General features: G+C 34.5%; 3 protein-coding genes across 3 annotated transcripts in view; 1 reads left to right on the top strand and 2 right to left on the bottom strand.

Moving 5' to 3' along the window:
- The window catches only part of LOC134842522 (SRSF protein kinase 3-like), a 261,300-nt gene that overhangs the window by 148,598 nt on the left and 91,349 nt on the right, over window positions 1-21,353 (bottom strand). The gene's annotated exons all lie outside the window — the stretch shown is intronic.
- On the top strand, window positions 5,786-9,293 carry LOC134842261 (uncharacterized). Its single transcript, XM_063858524.1, has 2 exons — window positions 5,786-6,098; window positions 8,193-9,293. Exons 1-2 carry the CDS (start codon window positions 5,790-5,792, stop codon window positions 9,153-9,155), a joined length of 1,272 nt encoding a protein of 423 aa, XP_063714594.1. The 5' UTR covers window positions 5,786-5,789; the 3' UTR covers window positions 9,156-9,293.
- LOC134841969 (uncharacterized) lies at window positions 16,992-20,300 on the bottom strand. The gene is made up of 4 exons (XM_063858081.1): window positions 20,183-20,300; window positions 19,704-19,867; window positions 17,529-17,683; window positions 16,992-17,379 (listed from the first exon to the last, which is right to left on the bottom strand). Exons 1-4 carry the CDS (start codon window positions 20,271-20,273, stop codon window positions 17,286-17,288), a joined length of 504 nt encoding a protein of 167 aa, XP_063714151.1. The 5' UTR covers window positions 20,274-20,300; the 3' UTR covers window positions 16,992-17,285.

Raw genomic sequence — 21,353 nt, 5'->3', positions numbered from 1 at the left:
CTTTTTGAGTTCAATTGAAATTCGTCTGCTGAAAGTGACGTAAATAGCACTCTCCAAATACGAACGTGGAAATGGCGCGAAAAACGTGAACGATTTTTAGTTTCGAAAGAGCTTAAAGGGCATCTATTTTTTCCTTTGAAATTCGAAAGTTGAGATTTTTTCAAGAAAGTGTTTTTTTTATGTTTACTTGCGTTAGTTACTCTTTTCCAATCTTCGATTGGCTGTTTGAAAATTTTTTAAAAAGCTTCCGCCTGTTGTGCTTGTGTTTTGATAGAGTGGGCTTCGCTTCTGTGCGTTGAGATTGTTTTTTCTTCTTATAATGGCACTGTGGTCGGACCATCCTGGGTCATTTTCCTACTGCTTCAGGTTTAAATGAATACTGTGGTGAAGTTTACTATGATTCAGTTTCGAATAAATTCAACAGAATGGCAATTAGTGATGTCATACATCATGATTGTCATAGTTAATTTTTTTGTTTCAGTTGGTGATATGAGAATCTCACCGAAACGAGTTTTATTCAACAAGTTATGGCTCTATACTTTCCTCTTGAACGTGTCCATAGTCTACTATTACTATGCGAAGTTTCCACTCATGAAGTTCCCTCTTATCATGTACCCCATTACAGCCACCATGAGCATAGTAAACCCAATGTGGCATTGGTTAGTGCCAGATGGTTTGAAAAAGGGATTGAGTTCCAGTTTCAGTTATTTGCATTACATTCCAAATCTGGCAGTAGGGTACAGAACAAAATATGAGGGGAAACTAATCACAATGGAGCACGGATCTTTTTCTAAGAAGGTAATTAGATTTCTACTCAATTTCTATTGAAGGCTAGTTTTGACTTGTTATTTTTTAAGGTATATCCTTAGATTCTATTTTGTGTCAAATAGAATTTTAATAATTACACATGCGAAGCAAAGTGTATTAGCATGCACCTTCTTTTTTTTCAACCTAAGTCGCAAATAAAAGTGCTACTTTTAGTGGCACTTTTGAATCGGTAGGCCGCGGTAGCAGGATAATGTCATGTGTTTTGGCATTTGATTAGTAAAAAGTTAACACAATTGATACATTTTAAATTCATCAAATGAACCGAAAAAAGCTTTTTTTCAAACAACATAACAATCATAAAAACTCGATTTCAGGAAAGTTTCTCACTCAATATATCTCGCAATTTTTAAAATGCAATATTTTTACATAATGTGGCTTTAGCTTTACAAATTATTTTGCAAAATTAGTGTGGATGCCTTTAGTTTGTTATATTCCAAAAAACTACTTGCAAAATTGTTTCCTTTTGTATTTGGTGTCACTTTTACTGCATTGCATTGGCAATTTGTTAGCATTTGTAGCTGCTTTATTTGTTACTAGTGTTTGCCAGTTGTTAAGCGTTCGTGGCCGAGAGGACTGAAAAAAGTTGTTGTATGCGTGTCTGTGTGTACGGAGGGGAAATAAGACAAGGGAAGAAGGAAATTTTCAATCAAGTGCAGAATTTATAGATTTCTGTTTTTTTTTGCAAACTAGAGTTTTTGTGCCTTTTCGGATTCATCTGTTTTTGACGGCTTATTTTCCCTAGCCCGAATTTTTCGAAGGTTCAGCTTTCTTCCAATTTGTTTTATGACCTATCGATTTAAGTCGAAACCCAATTTTTGCAAGCTAAAAACTTTCGGCCAATTTAGATTGTCTGTCTGCTTTTTTTGTCGGCTTAGTTCTGCAGAAAAGATTTTTTGGAAATTTCAGCTTCTTACTAGCATTCCGAAACTCGCTGTTAAGTTTTGAATGGTGCAGGTAATTTTGTTCCGGATATTTTGGGCTTTTATTGCAATGTTTTTTGACAAAAACACTTTTTGAATCGCTAGTAGTGCAAAGCTCAGCTTCGCCTGTGTATATATTCAAAAATCAAATGTTAACTGATCAAAGAGCTTGACAGTTCAAAGATATTTAATAACAGATAGTTTTTTTAATTTCGAAAGTTGAAGGGTTTTCAAACAAAACATTAGTCGTTTTTTTTGTTCATTGACACGTAGACTGTCTCTTGGCCATGTTTTTACTGTAATTGAAAGTTTTTCTATTCCATTTGATATTTTCTTTTTTTTTCTAAAATGTTTCTTTGACTGGAATGGCTTAGGTTTATGTTATATTGCTTAAGTCATTACCCTTGCGATAAGGCAGGGTTTTGTAATCGGGTTCTAGACTTTTTTCTCGTACATATTTAAATGCCGGTTCTATTCGATTTTTATTGGCTGCAAATTTACCAACTGCGATTTCAGTATTTACCAACTGCGTTTTTTGTTTTTTTTTCTCCTTATTTGGATTAAACGGTTTCGGCATATGTTTTGTCGACTTAGAGGCCGCTTTGAGAGGTTTAAGGAGCAAATAGTTTTTATCTGAGTGATTTCAGGGGGACTATTTTTTTGAATTTTAAATTTTTTCAAAAAAAAATATTTTGTTTCGGCGCAACGTGTCTGGTCAAGATTTTTCCGCTTAGTTATCGCTTTTTAAGTTTTGTTTGGATGCTTAATCAGCATTCAAATTTTTTACTCTGGGATATTTTTAGGACAAATTTTTTTTCAAGTCAAATTCAGGAAAATTTTTGGTAGATCAATTTGTTTGATATTTTTTCTACAGCTTTTTATCGCTATTTTTGTCGCTTAGTTTGCCCTGCTGTCGGTAAGTTTGTCCTGCTCCACCTCTCTTTCTAAAATTTCTAAAGATGCTGTTATTTTAGTACCATGATTTTGGATGTTTATGCTTACAAATTGAAGTTATGCCTGTTGTGATTCAGATCCCGGCCAAATATTTTGGAAAACTTGTTTGGTGTAACGCAGAACTAGTATGGAGTTCTTAAAATTGCTTCATTTTCCTGTTTACGTTTGCGAATTGCGAGAGCAAGTGCCGTGTAATCGGGAACCATACTTTTTTCACGTGGTTTAATCAATTCTTACTATAGTTAACTGTAATCCTATTTTTTGTCAATTTTTAACTCGATTTTTGAAGAATCTTTTTTGAGTTTTCTTATCAAGATATTTTTTTTCGATTTAAATGGTTTCGGCTGATGTTTTATTTGCTGATTCAACTTATTTTTGTGTCATAGGAACAGCCAAAATGAGTGTTTTTTTCTTAATTCAGAGCAGTTGTGGTGTAAAAGTTTAAGATTTTAAGTGCTCAAAATGTATCTGAGAACAAATTTTTATGGCATTTCTTTGCTTTCGCCCCATGGCGTCTACCCAAGTATTATCGGATTAGTAACAGCTCGTTAACTGGTACTAAAAGTTGATTTATTGCTGGTAGTTGTGGTTTTTGATTGTTGTTCTGAATATGATTTTTTGCATTTTCAAAAAAAAATTGTTCTCAGAACTGCCTCATTTTTCTGAGTCAAAGTCAACCGTCAAACTTATTTCCGTCTTAATTTCTATTCGCTTAGTCTCTGTGTTTCGTTTATATAGGAATTCGTTTTTGTTCAACTAAGTGGAACAGTTTTCATCCCACTTTCGAAGAGAGTAACAGAATATTTGTGCTCGGCAGTTTTTGTGATCGTTTTTTTTCATACCTATTTCAGTGATCGAATTATGAGTTTCCAACCAAATTTTTTTGCAATCCCAACAAAAATATCACGCTTTGAGTTGAAATGTAGAAAATAAATGAACCTGTGATGGTGTCTGGTCTTGGAATGTCAAGAAGGTGATATAGAACTGTTGCGAAGACATAAAACTCAAACTGTGTAGGGCGGCGTTTTTTCAAAGTTATCTTATTCATTTTTTTTGTTTGCAAAGTTAAGTTTGACTGTTTTTATCATTTAGTATTTGATTATAAAAAGAAAGAATTTATGACTCTGTGGGCAGGAAAGCTAGCAAAATTTCGAAATTTTTAGTTTTTATCAATTTTGTTTTTTGTATTACGACGCTCAAATTGTCTATTTTTTAATGTGGCTGTCACGAATTGCTTGCTTCGAAGTTGTCCTTTTCAAATATCCAAATGAAGTTCAAAGGCGGTCAGGAAGTTCCCATACGAGCAGTCTTGTTTTCAGTTTTTTTTTTCACTAAAAATAAAGAAAAGAAAACTTTTTAAATGTATTGTAAATAACATAGATGAATTTAATAACATAGATGAATTGAATAACATGGATGAATTGATTAACATAGATGAATTGAATAACATAGATGAATTGAATAACATAGATGAATTGAATAACATAGATGAATTGAATAACATAGATGAATTGATGGTTGTTCGTGCAGATTGGTGTTTCGGTGGAGCCTCTGTCGGAGATCTCCCAGAAGACAGCATCTGACACGTACTCCATCTCCACCCTAGACTCTTTCTCGCAGTTCTGTCGTGCGACCCTGGACAATCTTCAAAATTATGTCATGTCATTTGCAGTGACGCAATCGCAGATGACACCAGACAACAATGCAGCCTTTATACCAATGTCGTCATTCGCTAACTGGGTCTCTAATTTCGAGAGGAAGCTTCAGCACAATCCAAACTTCTGGAAAAAATAGAAACATAAAAATCCCAATAGCTATTCTTTGATTTGCCGTGCTTTTTTTCTATCTGTTCATAATTGTTAATTTAAGAAAACTTGATTTTCGCTGCCATTAATTATAGGACTCGTGAAGCTCTGACACTTAATGAAGTTTCAATAAAGCAAAGCCTTTCTGGGCATTTGCGTCCGGTCACCTAATCAGAGAGACAACATTTTTACTCGCGCGCGAATCTCGCTAATAAAATATCTCGACGATTCGGAAAATCAAATAGGCTGACCATTAGGGGTGAATCTTTTGAATCTGAAGTTCAAAACAGTAGCAGGAATTAAGTACAGAATGGTCCGACAACTGCTTTTTAAAGAAAAATAAATAAATGTATCAGAGAGAGGCGAAGCTCACACTTTAAACAGGCGAAGCTCACTCTTAAAACACCAACACTAAACGGAAAAAAATGCTTTAAGAAATACAAAAACAAGTCTGGGTCCAAAGTAAGCTTGGAAAACCGAAAAAAGGTACCTTTTAATATGAGTCCCTCGTGATGGTTGATCGCCTCCTTATTTGCGCTATATGGTTGTTATGCAGCTAGACCAAATGTCATCAAAGAAAGAGACGAGAGGCTCGTCATGTTGAGGTCCGTAGAGCGGATCCCCTATTCGGTAAATGCTCTCAATTTTCAAAAACTTATTTTGTTCCCAGAATACCTTCCATTTTTTAAGAGTAATGAACGTAGTGAAGACTCCTATAGGTATTGCTGATTTTTTGTTAGTTTTTTTTTCAGGAAAAAGTCTTAAAATTTTGATGCACTTAGGTAAAATGCACTTTTTGAGTTCAATTGAAATTCGTCTGCTGAAAGTGACGTAAATAGCACTCTCCAAATACGAACGTGGAAATGGCGCGAAAAAACGTGAACGATTTTTAGTTTCGAAAGAGCTTAAAGGGCATCTATTTTTTCCTTTGAAATTCGAAAGTTGAGATTTTTTCAAGAAAGTGTTTTTTTTATGTTTACTTGCGTTAGTTACTCTTTTCCAATCTTCGATTGGCTGTTTGAAAATTTTTTAAAAAGCTTCCGCCTGTTGTGCTTGTGTTTTGATAGAGTGGGCTTCGCTTCTGTGCGTTGAGATTGTTTTTTCTTCTTATAATGGCACTGTGGTCGGACCATCCTGGGTCATTTTCCTACTGCTTCAGGTTTAAATGAATACTGTGGTGAAGTTTACTATGATTCAGTTTCGAATAAATTCAACAGAATGGCAATTAGTGATGTCATACATCATGATTGTCATAGTTAATTTTTTTGTTTCAGTTGGTGATATGAGAATCTCACCGAAACGAGTTTTATTCAACAAGTTATGGCTCTATACTTTCCTCTTGAACGTGTCCATAGTCTACTATTACTATGCGAAGTTTCCACTCATGAAGTTCCCTCTTATCATGTACCCCATTACAGCCACCATGAGCATAGTAAACCCAATGTGGCATTGGTTAGTGCCAGATGGTTTGAAAAAGGGATTGAGTTCCAGTTTCAGTTATTTGCATTACATTCCAAATCTGGCAGTAGGGTACAGAACAAAATATGAGGGGAAACTAATCACAATGGAGCACGGATCTTTTTCTAAGAAGGTAATTAGATTTCTACTCAATTTCTATTGAAGGCTAGTTTTGACTTGTTATTTTTTAAGGTATATCCTTAGATTCTATTTTGTGTCAAATAGAATTTTAATAATTACACATGCGAAGCAAAGTGTATTAGCATGCACCTTCTTTTTTTTCAACCTAAGTCGCAAATAAAAGTGCTACTTTTAGTGGCACTTTTGAATCGGTAGGCCGCGGTAGCAGGATAATGTCATGTGTTTTGGCATTTGATTAGTAAAAAGTTAACACAGTTGATGCATTTTTAATTCATTAAATGAACCGAAAAAAGTTATTAGTTCCTAACAGCAGTAAAGTGATAAAAAGCTCGATTTCCGAAATTTTTTCAACTTAATGTATCTCGCATTTTATTACATGCAAAATTGTGTCTTTTTGTATTTTATGCTACGTTTGCTGCATCGAATTGGCAATTTATTTGCATATGTAGCTGCCTTATTGATGGCTAGTTTTTGGGGATTTTTAGCATTCGTTGATGAGTGGTTTGTGCGTGAGACTCACATATGCTAGGTCGCAGATTCGAATGCGACAAATAGTCGAGTTTGTGCTAATTCGAGGCCTAATTCTACTTTTTCTTATTTCACTTGATAGACCTGCTTTTTGGTCGTGTTCTCGCAAGTGTTCGCGAAGCGAAGCTTCGTCTCTGTGTAAGAAAATGTACATTGCTGAAGAAAAAAGAAGTTATTTGAAAGAGTTCAAAAAAACCAGACCAGCAAATGAATGCTTAGGAAATTTACAGTTCCGTTTTTTGAAAATTTTGACAGTTACATTTTAACTTCGATTTGAGACTCATTAATTGAGGACAAGAAAACAAAAGTAATACCCGGACCTTGTATGTTGTTCAAAAAAATTTTGATTTCAAGTTTTCAAGAAAAGGTGAGGAGTTCTCTAACTATTAAGGTTCTAATCTGTGAATTTTGTTGAATACTTTATGAGCTTTACAGGCATTCCGAGTTCAGTTTTACAGAATACGGCAGGTTGAATATTTGATTTTCGATTTCTAGTGACAAAAGTGTTTCTAATAAATGATCTGGGATCAAAAGTCTGCTGTATTTTCTGACATTTTTTTTGCATGAAGCTTAAAAATGGTGTGAAAATTTGATTGTGGAATCAAATAGTCCACAGGGAAACGAAAGGTTTTATAGTAAATTATGCAGAGCTCGTTTTGGCAGTAGAAATATTGGTTTCAGGATTTTTTTTAGACATGTTTAGAAACACAGCCTAAAACAATTATACCATACTCTAATACAGGTTCAATGTTTGAGGTATATAAAGGTAGTCTCCGAAATTGGTTTAAGTAGTTTCTACAAGAGCGTAAAGTTTCGATTAATTTTGAAATTACCTTGCACACAATTTCAAAGTGCTTTTGAAGTTCCAATCGGTTATCAAAATTTAACCCCAATTATTTCTCAGAACTGGCTTCAACACCCTGCCAACCGTCTTTTTCAATTACGGGTTGTGAAGAATTTGAGTTAAATAGTTAAAAATGCGTTTCGATATATACAGATTCAATCGGCTTACTTTTAACCATGTGGAAACTTTAACGAAAGCAATTAATTTTGAAGCAGTTGTCTCGACACTGGGACTACGTTTTGAGGTTTTTTTATTTTCGTTCGATTGAGGGCTGAAAGATTTTAATATGATATATAAGTGCAACCATTCCGACTATTCTTAGTGATAACTGCTTTTGTGTGGAAAAAGAAAAAAAAACCCACCCGAATACAAAGTTCTTCCCCATTTTCATTGGTCGAAACAATGAAAAGTTTCATCATTAGGTACGTGCTTTAAAAAAAATTTGTTGATTGATTTATGATTTACATTCATAATCGCTTTGCTCGATAATTTTTCTGTCTTGTTTGCGTTTAAATGAGCAATTCTCATTTGTTTTGATAAGTGTTGGACTTTTGTTTACTTCGGCCGTTCTGACATCTTATAGATGAGAAGGCTCCGAATCCATCATAACAGTTGGAAAAATCTCATTTTTTTTCTTGTTGTTTTAACCAGCACATGCAATTCAATCCAAGCACCACAAAACACAAAATGTCAGTTTGCTTGTTTTCTATTTAGAAGACGCATTGGGTACTGTGGATAGCGGGAGGGGGATTCACGTCTTGCAACTCGAGAGACTACGTGCAAGTATCCCAGCAGATTCTGGAAAAGCATCGTGGGCCAATATCAATCTCAATTCTATGCTGCACGCCTCCGGGTTCATTCGACGAGGCCGATTTAATTTACCCGAGAATTCATCAAACATGTGCTGATAGCTTAGAACAGTTCAGTGATTCGGTGGTTAGTCAGGATCGGTCGTTTCTGACCATAGTTGCGGACGACACAGGCGCCTCATTGTTGATATCGATGCTGCAGTATTTGAACACGCAGCAAAGAAACATCCAGTATGATAATATTTTATTTGTAGCTCCCATATCTCACTTCCATCATTTCGATTTTCCCTCCTCCCCCAAACAGAAGTTTGTAGAACCTGTGCAATATTTCGGATACGATGACTATGTTCAATTTTGGCTCACCTACTTGTTAGGCGAAGCGGAGCCGCAGATGCATAAACTGCTCAGGGAATCTCAACATATATCTGCTGACGTGAGAAATAACACGCCGCCTTATTTAGTGTACTGGACTTCGAGGTATACGTTTTTGAGAAACAAGAAATTCCGAGAATCTTTCTACTACGATCCGAAAGCAATCAGAACGTTCAATCGTTTCGTAGTTGACCCTTACCTTAATCCTTTGTTGTTGCCGGAGAATCTTTTGGACGCTTTGGTTGATGTTGAAAAGATAACGATAATTAGTCTGATGAATTCTGCGACGAGAGATGACAGCCTATTTTTAACAGACTTTCTAGAATCAAGTTTGACTAGTAAAAATTATAATCCCAGTGTTAAGATTGAAAATTATTTCCTCCATTCGGGGTTCACGGGCTGCTTGAGATTCTCAACCTGGTTTAATTCATGTCCCGAACTTATCGGAAAAATTGCCCAAGTATTAAAAAATTGGACATTAGAGAAACACTTATAAGGTACCAAGATTAAAGTTAACAGGCTAACTAAGCTGCGTCAGTGTTTTAGTTAATATATGTTTCTTTTGCAGCATTTTTTGCACCACATTCATATTTTGTGTATATAATTTAGTGCTTTTCTTGTAAAAAGTGAAATATAGATGTTCCAAATGCTAACAGTTTTCCTAATATAAATGTAACGTTGAGTCTTTGAAATTTTTCAAATGTTGTTTTTGTGGGTGGCGTCCCTCATGATGGAGGGACCGAATATTGGAAACTTATTTTCACTTCTTTTTCAGCCAATCAGAATTGAGTATTCAATAATCTCAAAATAATGATTAAATACAGGCCATAAAAATTAATATTGACCGACAAGGAAATAAGTGGATACATGAGTTTTCAAATTTTGCGAAATCAAAGTCGGGTATTGGAAGAAACCTAAAACCGATTTAAAACAATTTAAAAATTTAACTTTTTTTGTGTAACTGCACGAATTGCACAAATGAAGGCTTCGGTTATGTGCAGAAGTCATGTAGCCAATAGGAACGTCTCACAATTCTGATTGGTTAAAAGTTTTCCATCATTTGGCCCCTCCATGATGAGAATACCCCGCTCTCAAGTGTTCGTTATCTAGAAACGTTTTTCTTTTTTTTCTGGCAACGGTAACTGGATAGAATCTTCTTCCAAGTCCATCAAATTGATGATTAATAATTAAAAACAAGGCTGGCTTATTTAGTGTCCATGAACGAAGTGAAGACATTTATTTTGGTCGATAGGTTTTTTTTCAGGAAAAAGTCAAACGCAAATTTATTTTATAACTGTTCGAATTTTGAGCTCAATATAAATTTAGACTTTTTGGTAAAAGTAAGGCAAATTAGACTGTCCGATTAAAACGGCAAAGGGCGTCAAAAGACGTGGTTGACTTTATGTTTCGAAAATGGATTTTAATTTTTCTGAACTTTCAGCCAGCGAAATAAAAAAAATACTTATTGATATTTTTTTGTCAAACTGGATTAGGTATATGAAGAGTAATTAACGTAGTGAAGACTCTTATATAGTCTGGCTGATTTTGTTTGTTTTTTTTAACAGGAAAAAGTCTTAAAATATTGATGCACCTAGGTAGAATGCACTTTTTGAGTTCAAGTGAAATTCATCTGCTGAAAATAACGTAAATAGCTTTCTCCAAATACGAACGTGGAAATAGCGCAAAAAACGTGAACGATTTCTAGTTTCGAATTTGGTATTTAACTTTTAGATTTCCAGCGGAATAAAAACTTTACCTGTTGATCCAGTTTTCTCAAATTGGGTTAATGTTATCAAAAAAGCGCCAATCATAAATCGTTCTAGAGGTTCAAAGAGTTTAAAGGGCACCTATGTTTTATGTTTACTTGCGTTCATTACTCTTTTCCAATCTTCGATTGACTATGTTTAAATAAGTATCCATCATAGGAGATACTTGAACGCTTTAGGGCCATATAATTTTTTCTTTGAAGGGTTTCAAAAACAATCAGTCGTGTTTTCCAGTTTTTTTACACCTTCCGAACTGTCCGTTGGCTCTCTTTTATTATTATTAGAGTGTGTTCATTGTTGTCTGTTTTTTACTATCAAAGGTATTCATCATGATTTTGTAAGATGTTCTTAGCAATTTATCTATCTTCTTAAACTTCCATAGTGATGCTGCCGTCTACCAATTAAACTTGTAGGCGCTACTTATTTCTGCAGTTTATACAGTGGTGATTTCAATTATCCGGACAAAGCGAACGTTTGAAATTTCAAAGGCTTTTCTCAAATTGGGTTAAGATTAGACAAAAAATTAAGAGAACCAAAGTTGCTCAGATTTTCATCAGAATTAAAATGGTTCGATTTATTTATCTAAAATTGGCAGCCAAATTTTCCCCCCAAAAATGTGTCATTTCGCCTTTTTTTTACTTAATCAAGAATTACGGTGAAATTACCGATTTGATTGATGGAAAAATTAGGACAAGAAGCATCTGACACAGCCCGGCAAAGTTTTAGAAAAATTAAATTTCCAAAATTCACGCAAAGCGTTTGAATTTGTTTTTAAGCAATTTTTTTTGATTTATATTCAGTTAAACTGTTTTTGGCTATCAACCAAAAGTATATTCTCTTATTCAGATATTTGGAGATTTTACCCTTGTAGAATTTCGTTTGGCTAGGTAAGATGCTTTCTTTATATAACTTTTTCATGAAAGAACTCGGTTTTTCAGCGTAGTTCTTGATTAACTAAAAAGGCCAAAATTAACCATTTGAGCAGGGGCGGAATAAGGGGAAATTACCCTCTCATGGATTCAACCCCCTGCCGACCCAAAGGGTCCCCTCTTTGTACTGTTTTGAAATATCCATATATGGTGACAGACCCTAAAAATTTTCTAAGGGCGCCAATATGACTAATAAGAAGCACACGCGGAAAAAACACGATTTTTGGGTCAAAATTTTCCAAAAAGTGCCTAAAAACGCCTTTTTTGGCCTGTTTTTTTTCAAAATTATGCCTGCGGCGTAGAAATTTGGACCAAAACAGGTTCTTTTTAGTGCTTTGGGAGAGCTCAGAAAATCAATTTGGTTGACCTAAAAAACGGTCGAAAAAATTTTCGAAGTTTTTTAGAAAATTTGCTCCCCCCTCGAGAAAATCTTAGAACCGACCCTGATTTTGAGGTAAATTTTGGCTGCGAGTTTCGAAAAATGAATTGCACCATATTATTTTTCTTCTTTTTTGTCCATTCTTAACCCAATAACCCACTAGGTAGAAATTGAAAACTATTTTTCAACTGTTAACGCATCCGTCATTCATTAGCTGTTTCGTATGTTGAACAATCTGTTCGCCCTGTTGACAGCCACATGTGTTTCACTCCATAACCCAATTACTCCTGAAAATGATGTGTCGAATCATTCTTCTTCTATTGAGTTTTCAATTACTTTAGTTGCCATGTTTTGTTTCCAACTTTAATGTTTCAATCAAAAGTTACAAAGTGCGCACGTTTACAAATGAAAACTCACGAATGGCTCGAGCAATCAACATTAAGAAATGTTAAGGTCATGAACAACTCCTATATGTTCAAGACATTGTCAAAATATTTGATTGACAGTTGGAATGTATTAAAAATTCTTTTCTGATACCAGTTTAATTTGGGTACCTTTTGATATCGTTAGGTGTTAATCTATGCAAGTATGTATCTTGTACCGTGATAAACAATATCTATCCACGTATTGTTGAAAAGCAACGCCAAATGCTCTATGGAAGCTTTTTTCAAGGTAGACAATGATAAAAGGGACATTGTTTAAACTCTGAGTGAATTTCAAAATAATTAAAAACATCGGTCAGGTCAAAGACAATCGTATAGACAGATGCGTTCTTTTTAAATTTTGAGAAAAATAGGCAGTTTCTAGGTTTGAATAACTCTTGCCGAATTTGAAATAGCTCTTTAATTGTTCCGACTTTCGAAGAAAACGGAATATTTATGCTCGGTGTGGTTTTTTATTCAGTCAATTTTCACCGATCGAAATAATAATTTTCAACCAAAAATTTTTATTCCCCATTATAGATATCGACTTATTTTTTGTAATGTTCTGGGGGCTTGAAAATTGCCAAATTTTTCATGTTCTGGACTAAATTATGCGCGCTTTAAAGAGTTTATTCATAATGCTGAGAGCGTAACGCGAATTATTTATGCATGGCGAATTATCCCGCACAACAAAATCATTTCATATTGAGTTGAGGCTAGCTAATTGGCCGTATAAATTTCGTACGACTCAGAGATTGTACGCTTAGATATTGTCCAAAATGTATAGGTTTTCAATATTTTTTTTCCACAAAAGCTATTCGATATAAATTAAGGGACAGTCGGAACATTCAGGGCTTTGCCCTCATATACGAGCAGTCTTGTTTTATTCACAACTAATCTCTACTCTTTCCCATCATAATCCCATGCTCCTGCAAACTAAACCTCCCTCATTGTAAAATTTACAGTGTTGGTTTTGGCTATGGTTTTTGTTACTTGACTGTAAAAGCAATAAGATTGCTCGTTCGTATCAGGGCGAAGCCCTGAATGTTCCGGCTGCCTTTTGAGGTTTACGGAGCAGTAATAACAATAAGAAAAATTAAATGAAATAAAATAAAATGAAATTTTTTTCTAAAATTGGATTTTTTAAATGAAAATTATCACCCCACACGCCATATAAAGTACATAAAGGATAGTCTCGCTCCTCGTAACAAATCAATTATGGCAAATAAGCTTCTTTCAAGCAATTTGGATCGATTTCTAAGACGGATTAAATTTCCACTTACGCGTTAAGAGCGCGAAATATATTGCGCGTTAATTGTCCCATGGCCAAAATGGCAATCTTTAAACCCCCATAACTTTACGAAAAATGATCACTGGTGAAATATATTTTCAATTTTAAAATCAGGACAACAATACCTTTTGAATGATATTTAAAAATTCCGTCAAAATTTGCTAGTTAAAAAGTCGAAACTTGTCTGAAGAAAAAAACCCACCCCCAGCACAAATATTCTGTTACTTTCATATCGAAAGTCGGAACAATAATGCGAATGAGCCCTTCCCTCATGACAAGTTATTCCGACTATCCTATCTAAAAACTGGAAGTATTTCAAAAGATTCAGTCGAATTATTTCAAACTGCGTTGAGTCAACCAAGTCATTTATTTGAATAGTTTCTAATGTTCGTCGCTTCAAAACCTCGCTTGAAAAAACTAACTTATTTAGCTGTAAAACTAGAAAAGCTAAAAAAACAAAGGTGATCATTTTTGCAAATTATGGTTCTGCAAACTATTCAAGCTAGCAAAACCAATCAAAGTATTTCAAAGTTTTCCCACTGAATGGTTTGATAAGAACTTTGCCATCTAAAATTTTGTGATTTTTATATAGCCATCAAAACAACTTATTTTGTAGCGAATTTATTCAAATCAGCGTAACTACCAAGGTTTAAAATTTTTTTGCTCGAAAAGCTTGAGTCAAAAAATAAAAATAGTTTGCGAACCAATTTAAATAATCAAACAATTTAAACTTTTTTGGCGAATCAATTGAAATCATCGAAACAACAGAAAATGGTTTGAAGTTTTGTCGTTAAAATGTTTCAAATTGCATACTAAAAATAAGCTTTTTGCAATTCAAATAGAGCCATCAAAACAATTTATGAGGGAACTAATTCAAGCCATCCAACCAGCTTGAAATGCATTCAAATTTTGTCGCTCGGGTTGAGAGAAACTTGTTGCAAACCTTTCAAGCCATCCAAGGAAATTAAAACTGCTTAGAAGGTTGATCGCTCGAATAGCTTGCTTCACAAAAAATTATTTATTAGCGAACCAATTCCAGCCTTCACAAAAGCTTTTTAGCGAAGGCTTTTAGCGTATAACTTTTTGAACCAATTCAAGTCGTTAAAACAAATTGAAATTTTTAAAATTTCATTTCTTCATAGCTCGGTCCAAAATACTGCTTGTTTAAAACTAACTGGCCATCGCAGTTGAATTATTTAAAGATTTCGTAGTTTCTTTAGTGTAGCTGAAATACCTATATTTTTTTCTCAAACTGGTTCAAGCTATAAAATAACTTGCGAAACACCTCGAAGTTTCATCGATTGATAGTTTGATTTGAAAAATGAAAATTTTTAGACAACCAGTTCAAGTTACTCAAATAATTTGGAGATTTCAAGTTATTTATGAAGCGATACACGCTATGAAAAAAAATCAAACGTTTAAAATTTAATCGATTGGAGAATTATACTTCAGATGAACAAACTGAAGATATAAAAAGGCAATGAGCTTTTTCAGTTACATCGCATGAAATTTTTGATTGAAAAAAACTTTAAATTTTGGCCAATCATTTTGTTCGCCAAGATAACTTGATTTTTCAAGCTGTATTGCACCTGATTTGTTTTAAAAAAGCCTTGTTTTTATTTGGCGAAGGAAAAAGTTCTAAGTTTAGACAGCCAATTCAAGCTATAAAATAGTGTGAAATATTTCTTAAGTTTCCTTGCTTATGTGGGTTGCTTCGAATTTTTTCCAAAGCGTGAAAAAGAATGTTAATCTTGTCAAAAGGTTGTAGTTTTTAGTTTCAAAGAAGCTCTTTGAGTTTCATGAAAATGTTTGGACACTTTTTGATTAAACAAACGCAATTTGAGAACACAGCTGGATCAATAGGTGGAATTTATGTTAAAATGAGCGCAATTTTAAACAAGCATAGCCGGTTACTGTGCAAGTAGCACAGAATGTTCCGATCACAGTCTTTGAAAACTACGGTTTAGAAAGTTTTTTTTCGAAAGTTGTGTAGTTTTTTCTGCTTGATGTGATAAAAGTATCTGACGTTCAAATATAATTTAGGCCTATTTGACAGTCATAGTAATATAGGTAAATTGGACAGACTAAAAAAAACTTTAAAAAAAACAATTTCAAAACTTTTTGCGGAAAATTTTGAAGCTTTTGAAGTTTTTGGTTCCGAAGGTCTTTGGTTCAAGTTTGAAGGTCTTAAATTAGGCATAATTCACCTGTTGTAAGCCTGCCCGTTTGCTGTGTTCGCTCGAATTAGGACGAAAATTAAAAAAAAAATTTAATCGGTTTTTCTCGACACTGAGAATTTTTTTGGATTTTTTGTAATGTGGTTCGAATCACGACTGAGAGGGCTTTAATAAGATGTATCACTCAACCCAGTCCGATGATTATTTGTGGTACCTGATTTTGCGTGGAAAACAAAAAGAAAAGACACTAGAACACACCCGAATACAAAGTTCTTACCCATTTTCATTGGTCGAAATAAAAGAAACTGGATCAAAAGGTAAAAAGAAATTGAATCTAAATCGAGAAGAAATCTAATTCACATCTAAAACATAAAAAAGAGATTGCAAAAAACATCGTTTTCTGATTAACTCTTGAAAATTCAAACTTGAAGATATCAAAAGGACCATAAATGCCGTCGCTGCGTCTTTTTCATTTGAATAGTTGATTGTTCAGCAAATACTTCCAAGCTATAAGGACAACTTAAAATTGTTGATAGTTTCATCATTTAAAAAATCATTTTAGCAAATGAGTTTAAGCTATCTACAGAACTGGAAGATTTTTCAGGAAATAACTTTGAGTATAGAAAAACACTTTATTTCGAGAAAAGTGATTAAAAATACGTTATTTGAGGTTATTAACAGCATTCAAATGCAATCCCACATAAAAATTGTGACAACAAATTTTGTGTGGAATTTATTTTCAAATTTAATACGTGGCTACGGGGACATTCTACGGTTGGTCACTTAGGGGGGGGGAGAGATTGTACGATTGATCCAATAGTTTAGCTGTAAACTAGAGAAGCTAAAAAAACTTTCAGTTTTCAGCCAACACTTTCAAGAAATCAAAACGAGATGCAAAAAGTTGCGTTGTAGTCTTATCACTTGAATAGCTTGCTGTACAAAAGATTTTCCCTGCGAAGCGTTTCAAGCTATCAAAACAAGCTGAAAAATTTCTAAGTTCACTGAATGAATAGCCTTGTTCAAAGAGCTCCAAACTTTCATTCCAAATTCGATCTACACTACAATTTTCTTCCAGGAAATGGTCTGAACAAAATAACCACCCTTTGCATTTTCTTTGAAAATCGGAACAAAAACAGACTTGAAATGAAAGAGTAAACTTGATAATTTCCCGAAATATGAAAAGCAAGACTTTTTGTAAAAATACATAAGTTTATTCAAGCAATTTGGAGCCAAAATTTATTTACAATCGTTGTTTTAAAATATCGACGCATGCAGATGTGAAATAAAACATCAATAGCAGTAATTTTTCAAGCGTTTCAGATGACATAAAACAAAAATTTCTAAAGTAAATCAGAAAAATGCCTCAACACATCAAAATTGTTTGCATTTTCACATTTTTTGACTACTTGAACCTTAAAGTTTTCTTAAGGCGATAATTTACATTAATTTTGAGAGAGCTAGAAAATGTGTGAAAATCTAGGTTGCGAAAGAGCTTAAAGAGTCAGAACTGCCGGTCTAAAAAAAAGGTCGATAGAAGAAACAATTTGTGGTTTGGTGATTTTTCTTTCAGTCTATTGATATTTTGTCAGTTTAGCCGGGTTTGAGCTGGGCGCAAGTTGTTAAGTATAATGGAGAACTGTGATAGATCAATGTTCTGCGTCTTCAATGTTGATGTGTCGTTGTTGCGCTTGTAGTCATGTAAGGTCCCGAGTAGACTTGGTCCGAACAGCTCCCTCTGTCACTTCGTGCCGGCGATCTGAACAACTCTTTGACGATAGATCAATTTACTCGCAAATATAGAACCACATGTATATATTAGGAACATTGAGTGTGTGCATTAAGAACGAGTTGTTGTTTTTGTTGTTTAATTGGTGGAATGACGTTTTCTGGGTGAACAAAACTTACGCTCCAACGACGACCTCACGACGTGGACTGAGTTGTAGCTCCGTTCTTTGAGAGGTTGCGCTGTTGATATATGGCATGTCGGGAGAAGGGCCGGTCGATACAGTCATACCCAAGTTCCTCACTCCAACTGCTGTCGTTCGGCCATTTGCGGCTCTCTGTTATTGAAACAAGTTGCTTTTATTTCATTTTAAAACATTCATTCATTAACATGATAAATGACAAGCATAAGAGCTATTCAGTTCTCCTCGGCGAACCAATTTTAGCTCTTTTATCCCATAAACCACAATATCAGGGCTAATTTTGTCCTTGACTGACTAACCTTTGGTCAGGAAGGCGGGAGCACTATCCAATTTACTGCAGTTCATCAACTTAAACACTTCAATTAACTTATGATTAGTTTTGGTGCCAGAGAACATTTTAGTCCCTGAGTAAATGGTGAGCTAGGATAACCTTTTCATTGATGGCGCTTTTTTTCCCCAGTGGTATATTTTAAAGTCTACATTTTCACATTTTCTGTACGAATGTAACATTCAGAATGTTGAAGTACGCTTTTTGTTCATAGTACAAACTAAAAATTTCGGAGGTCATTTACCTTATTGCAGAGCGAATGCTTGAAAACCACCGCAAACTTTTAAAGTTCTTTTTCGACACAATTCATGCTGTTATTTATGTGCACTGAATTGCCACCACCATGGCTGAACAATATAGCGCCCATTATTTTTTGTCGGCGATTTTTCAAAATTGATGATTACTTCAAAATTATTTCTAGGAAGCAACTATTCGTTCTAAAAATTTCATTTAAACTAGAAATATTTTCTGTGATAAAATATGAACGTCTGAAACTCTTTTCAGGGTTTTTTCTTATTTCTGTTAGCATGCCTGACATAGTTTTTTTGTAGTCTTCAAGAAACAATCAATTTCCGAGGTTCAACTATCTGATTTAAGCACCCCACTTGTACTTATAAAGCACCTATACATCCTCGTACTAGTCGTACTTATATTACAGGAAAACAATGATTTATGCTTCAGAAAACATGAAAGTAATCAAATCGTAATCGTGGTCAAATTACTAGAACTCATAGCACCCTATGGTTCGCAATAATGGATGAGTAAGCTTTGATTATTACCTGAAATCAATAGAAAATTCAAGAGTAGAATTGCCTTGAATCAACAAAATGGTGATAGTTTAGGGCCAAATATTGACACTCTGATAATTTTCGCGGAAGTTGATGTTTCTCTTGCAGTCAAACTGAGGAAGAAGATAAAGCTACATGTAAACCCCTTCAAGGAAGATATTGATGAAGAAAAGGAAACAATTGGTGGTTATCGAGAGAAAAAAAAGTGGGTGGTAGTGCTTTGAATTATTTCTTTGACCTTGAACCTGAGCAGTGGAGTTGGGAGACTTGACCGACCTAGAGACACATGGAATTAATGAAGTTAAAAATCAACAGAACCAGCCGCTAATTGAAACGATGTTGTCGATAGCACTCAACAATAGTTCTTTGTCTGGTCATATAACCTGAACTAATTAACTTTTAATTACAACAAGACCAAACAAGATTGCCGGGATGATATGCAGGTACCACTGAAGGTTTTGATCACAGTAGTGTCGATCGAATCCCGACTGAAAGGGTCTTCAATGATCGACATATTTTAAGCCCATCTGACATTTATTTGAGGTACCTATTTTAAAGTGGATAAAAGGAAAAAACAGCGGAATGGTAATTTAGTTCCTACTTGGTGGTCAGGTTTAAAGCTATAGAAGTAATCTACAAGAGATTTTGTCGTTAGCATAACAACTCGATGCGGTATTCAGCTGACACGAAAATAGCCTTGAGATTATCAATGAAGCAAAGCGTGGTGGTTCATTGATAAGGATCAGTTTTCCAGTGCATGCATTGGCGGTTGATGAATGAACGAATTTCTTCGCGAATTAATCGATTAATTTTTTTTACATTGTACATATTCACTGTTGTACTCTGTAGAATACTGATTTAAAAAATACTTTGACTGAATCATGATGAAAAATGTAGCACTCTTGAGAAGTGTTTTGAATGTGGCTTTAATGGCATGAGGTAAAGAGTCCCCCCCTGTTTGCAGCACAAGAGTAGGGTTAGGTGGGGGGGGGTTGAGGAGATACAAGTATAGACAATGGTGGTAAGATAGCAAATCTACCTGTTTGTTGAGTTGGTTTCCAGTGACTGTGGGGATATCAGGGGGGCCAGAAGGGATGACACTGGGGGGAATTTCGAGCTGTCTAGTGGATGCATAGAAGAGGGCTGAGTTGTAGATGGTACATGTCTTGCCACACACATTGGCCAACAGCCACAAAAGTCCTCCTAAAGTTGCAATGGCGGAGAAATGAAGCAGAAAAACCATGTATTCCACAGCTGGTCCAGTTCCACACGTTTTGTTTTGATAGTATCCAAAATGATCGGCATTGAAAAAAATCATAAATAAAATCGCAGATGCATTTTCTATTTTTACTTTTGGATAATTTTGTTGCTCGAACTGTATGCAGATTTTAAAAATAGCGCAAAAAATGAGTTTGAAAATCGAGATTTTTTATGTGATAATTTTGTCAGCAGTTGCAATGTTATGTAATATCAGGTTATCAGACTCGTGAGTAATTTTTGAGAGTTAAGTGAGCATACCTATCTCTGTGAGTCGTGTCAGTGAGAGGAAGCCAAGTGTGGCATAAGGGGTCCATGCCACCAGGAAGCCCATGGAGGAAACCATACACATGATGTTTATATTGCGCACCCTGGAAAAACAGGGTTGGGAAGAAATTTTTAAACATAGTTATTTAACATTCAGATTAACTTAAATGTTATCTATAATTTCTAATAATGACGTTAGCTATTTTTTAGAAATGTGGGTAAAAGTATCTTTTTCTACGCTGAAAAAAATCAATTTAGTCGAATCCATTAGTGAGGTCTTCGTGTTTTTCGTGCCGCTTCACGATGTGGTGAAGAACTACGGCATATGGCGGTTTTTTCCGTCCCATGTTGCCGGTGATTCAATAAAAAATCTATGGGGTCAATTCTGGTGTAATATTGATGCCCTTAATTGGTCGTGATTCGTATACAAAAATAGAAAAAGTAGTCTCAATTTCGAGACCACCTGATTTGAGTTTGGGCTGTTCAGTAACAAGTTAAGCTAAGATTCGAAGCCCTCACTTTGAGAAGAAATCTTTAATAAAATTGAATCGTAGTTTTGAGAGATAGCGATTTTGAGATTATTTTTGATGTCGACATGTAATTTTTGATATTCAGTAACAAAAAAATTTGATTTTCCTTTTTCATTTTTCTTAAGCGAGTCTTCTGAAAAGAATCTGACGGTTAGTGAGTTTATAAGTACCATTCATAAGTGTGTTCAAGTCTAAATGTTTTATGCCATATGTTCGAAATAAAAGAAACTGGATCAAAAGGTGAAAAGAAATCGAATCTAAATCGAGAAGAAATCTAATTCACATCTAAAACATAAAAAAGAGATTGCAAAAAACATCGTTTTCTGATTAACTCTTGAAAATTCAAACTTGAAGATATCAAAAGGACCATAAATGCCGTCGCTGCGTCTTTTTCATTTGAATAGTTGATTGTTCAGCAAATACTTCCAAGCTATAAGGACAACTTAAAATTGTTGATAGTTTCATCATTTAAAAAATCATTTTAGCAAATGAGTTTAAGCTATCTACAGAACTGGAAGATTTTTCAGGAAATAACTTTGAGTATAGAAAAACAATTTATTTCGAGAAAAGTGATTAAAAATACGTTATTTGAGGTTATTAACAGCATTCAAATGCAATCCCACATAAAAATTGTG

The sequence above is a fragment of the Symsagittifera roscoffensis genome, chromosome 3 (genome assembly GCF_963678635.1).
Source record: "Symsagittifera roscoffensis chromosome 3, txSymRosc1.1, whole genome shotgun sequence".
NCBI lineage: Eukaryota > Metazoa > Xenacoelomorpha > Acoela > Convolutidae > Symsagittifera > Symsagittifera roscoffensis.
This window is presented reverse-complemented; position numbering and strand designations above follow the sequence as displayed.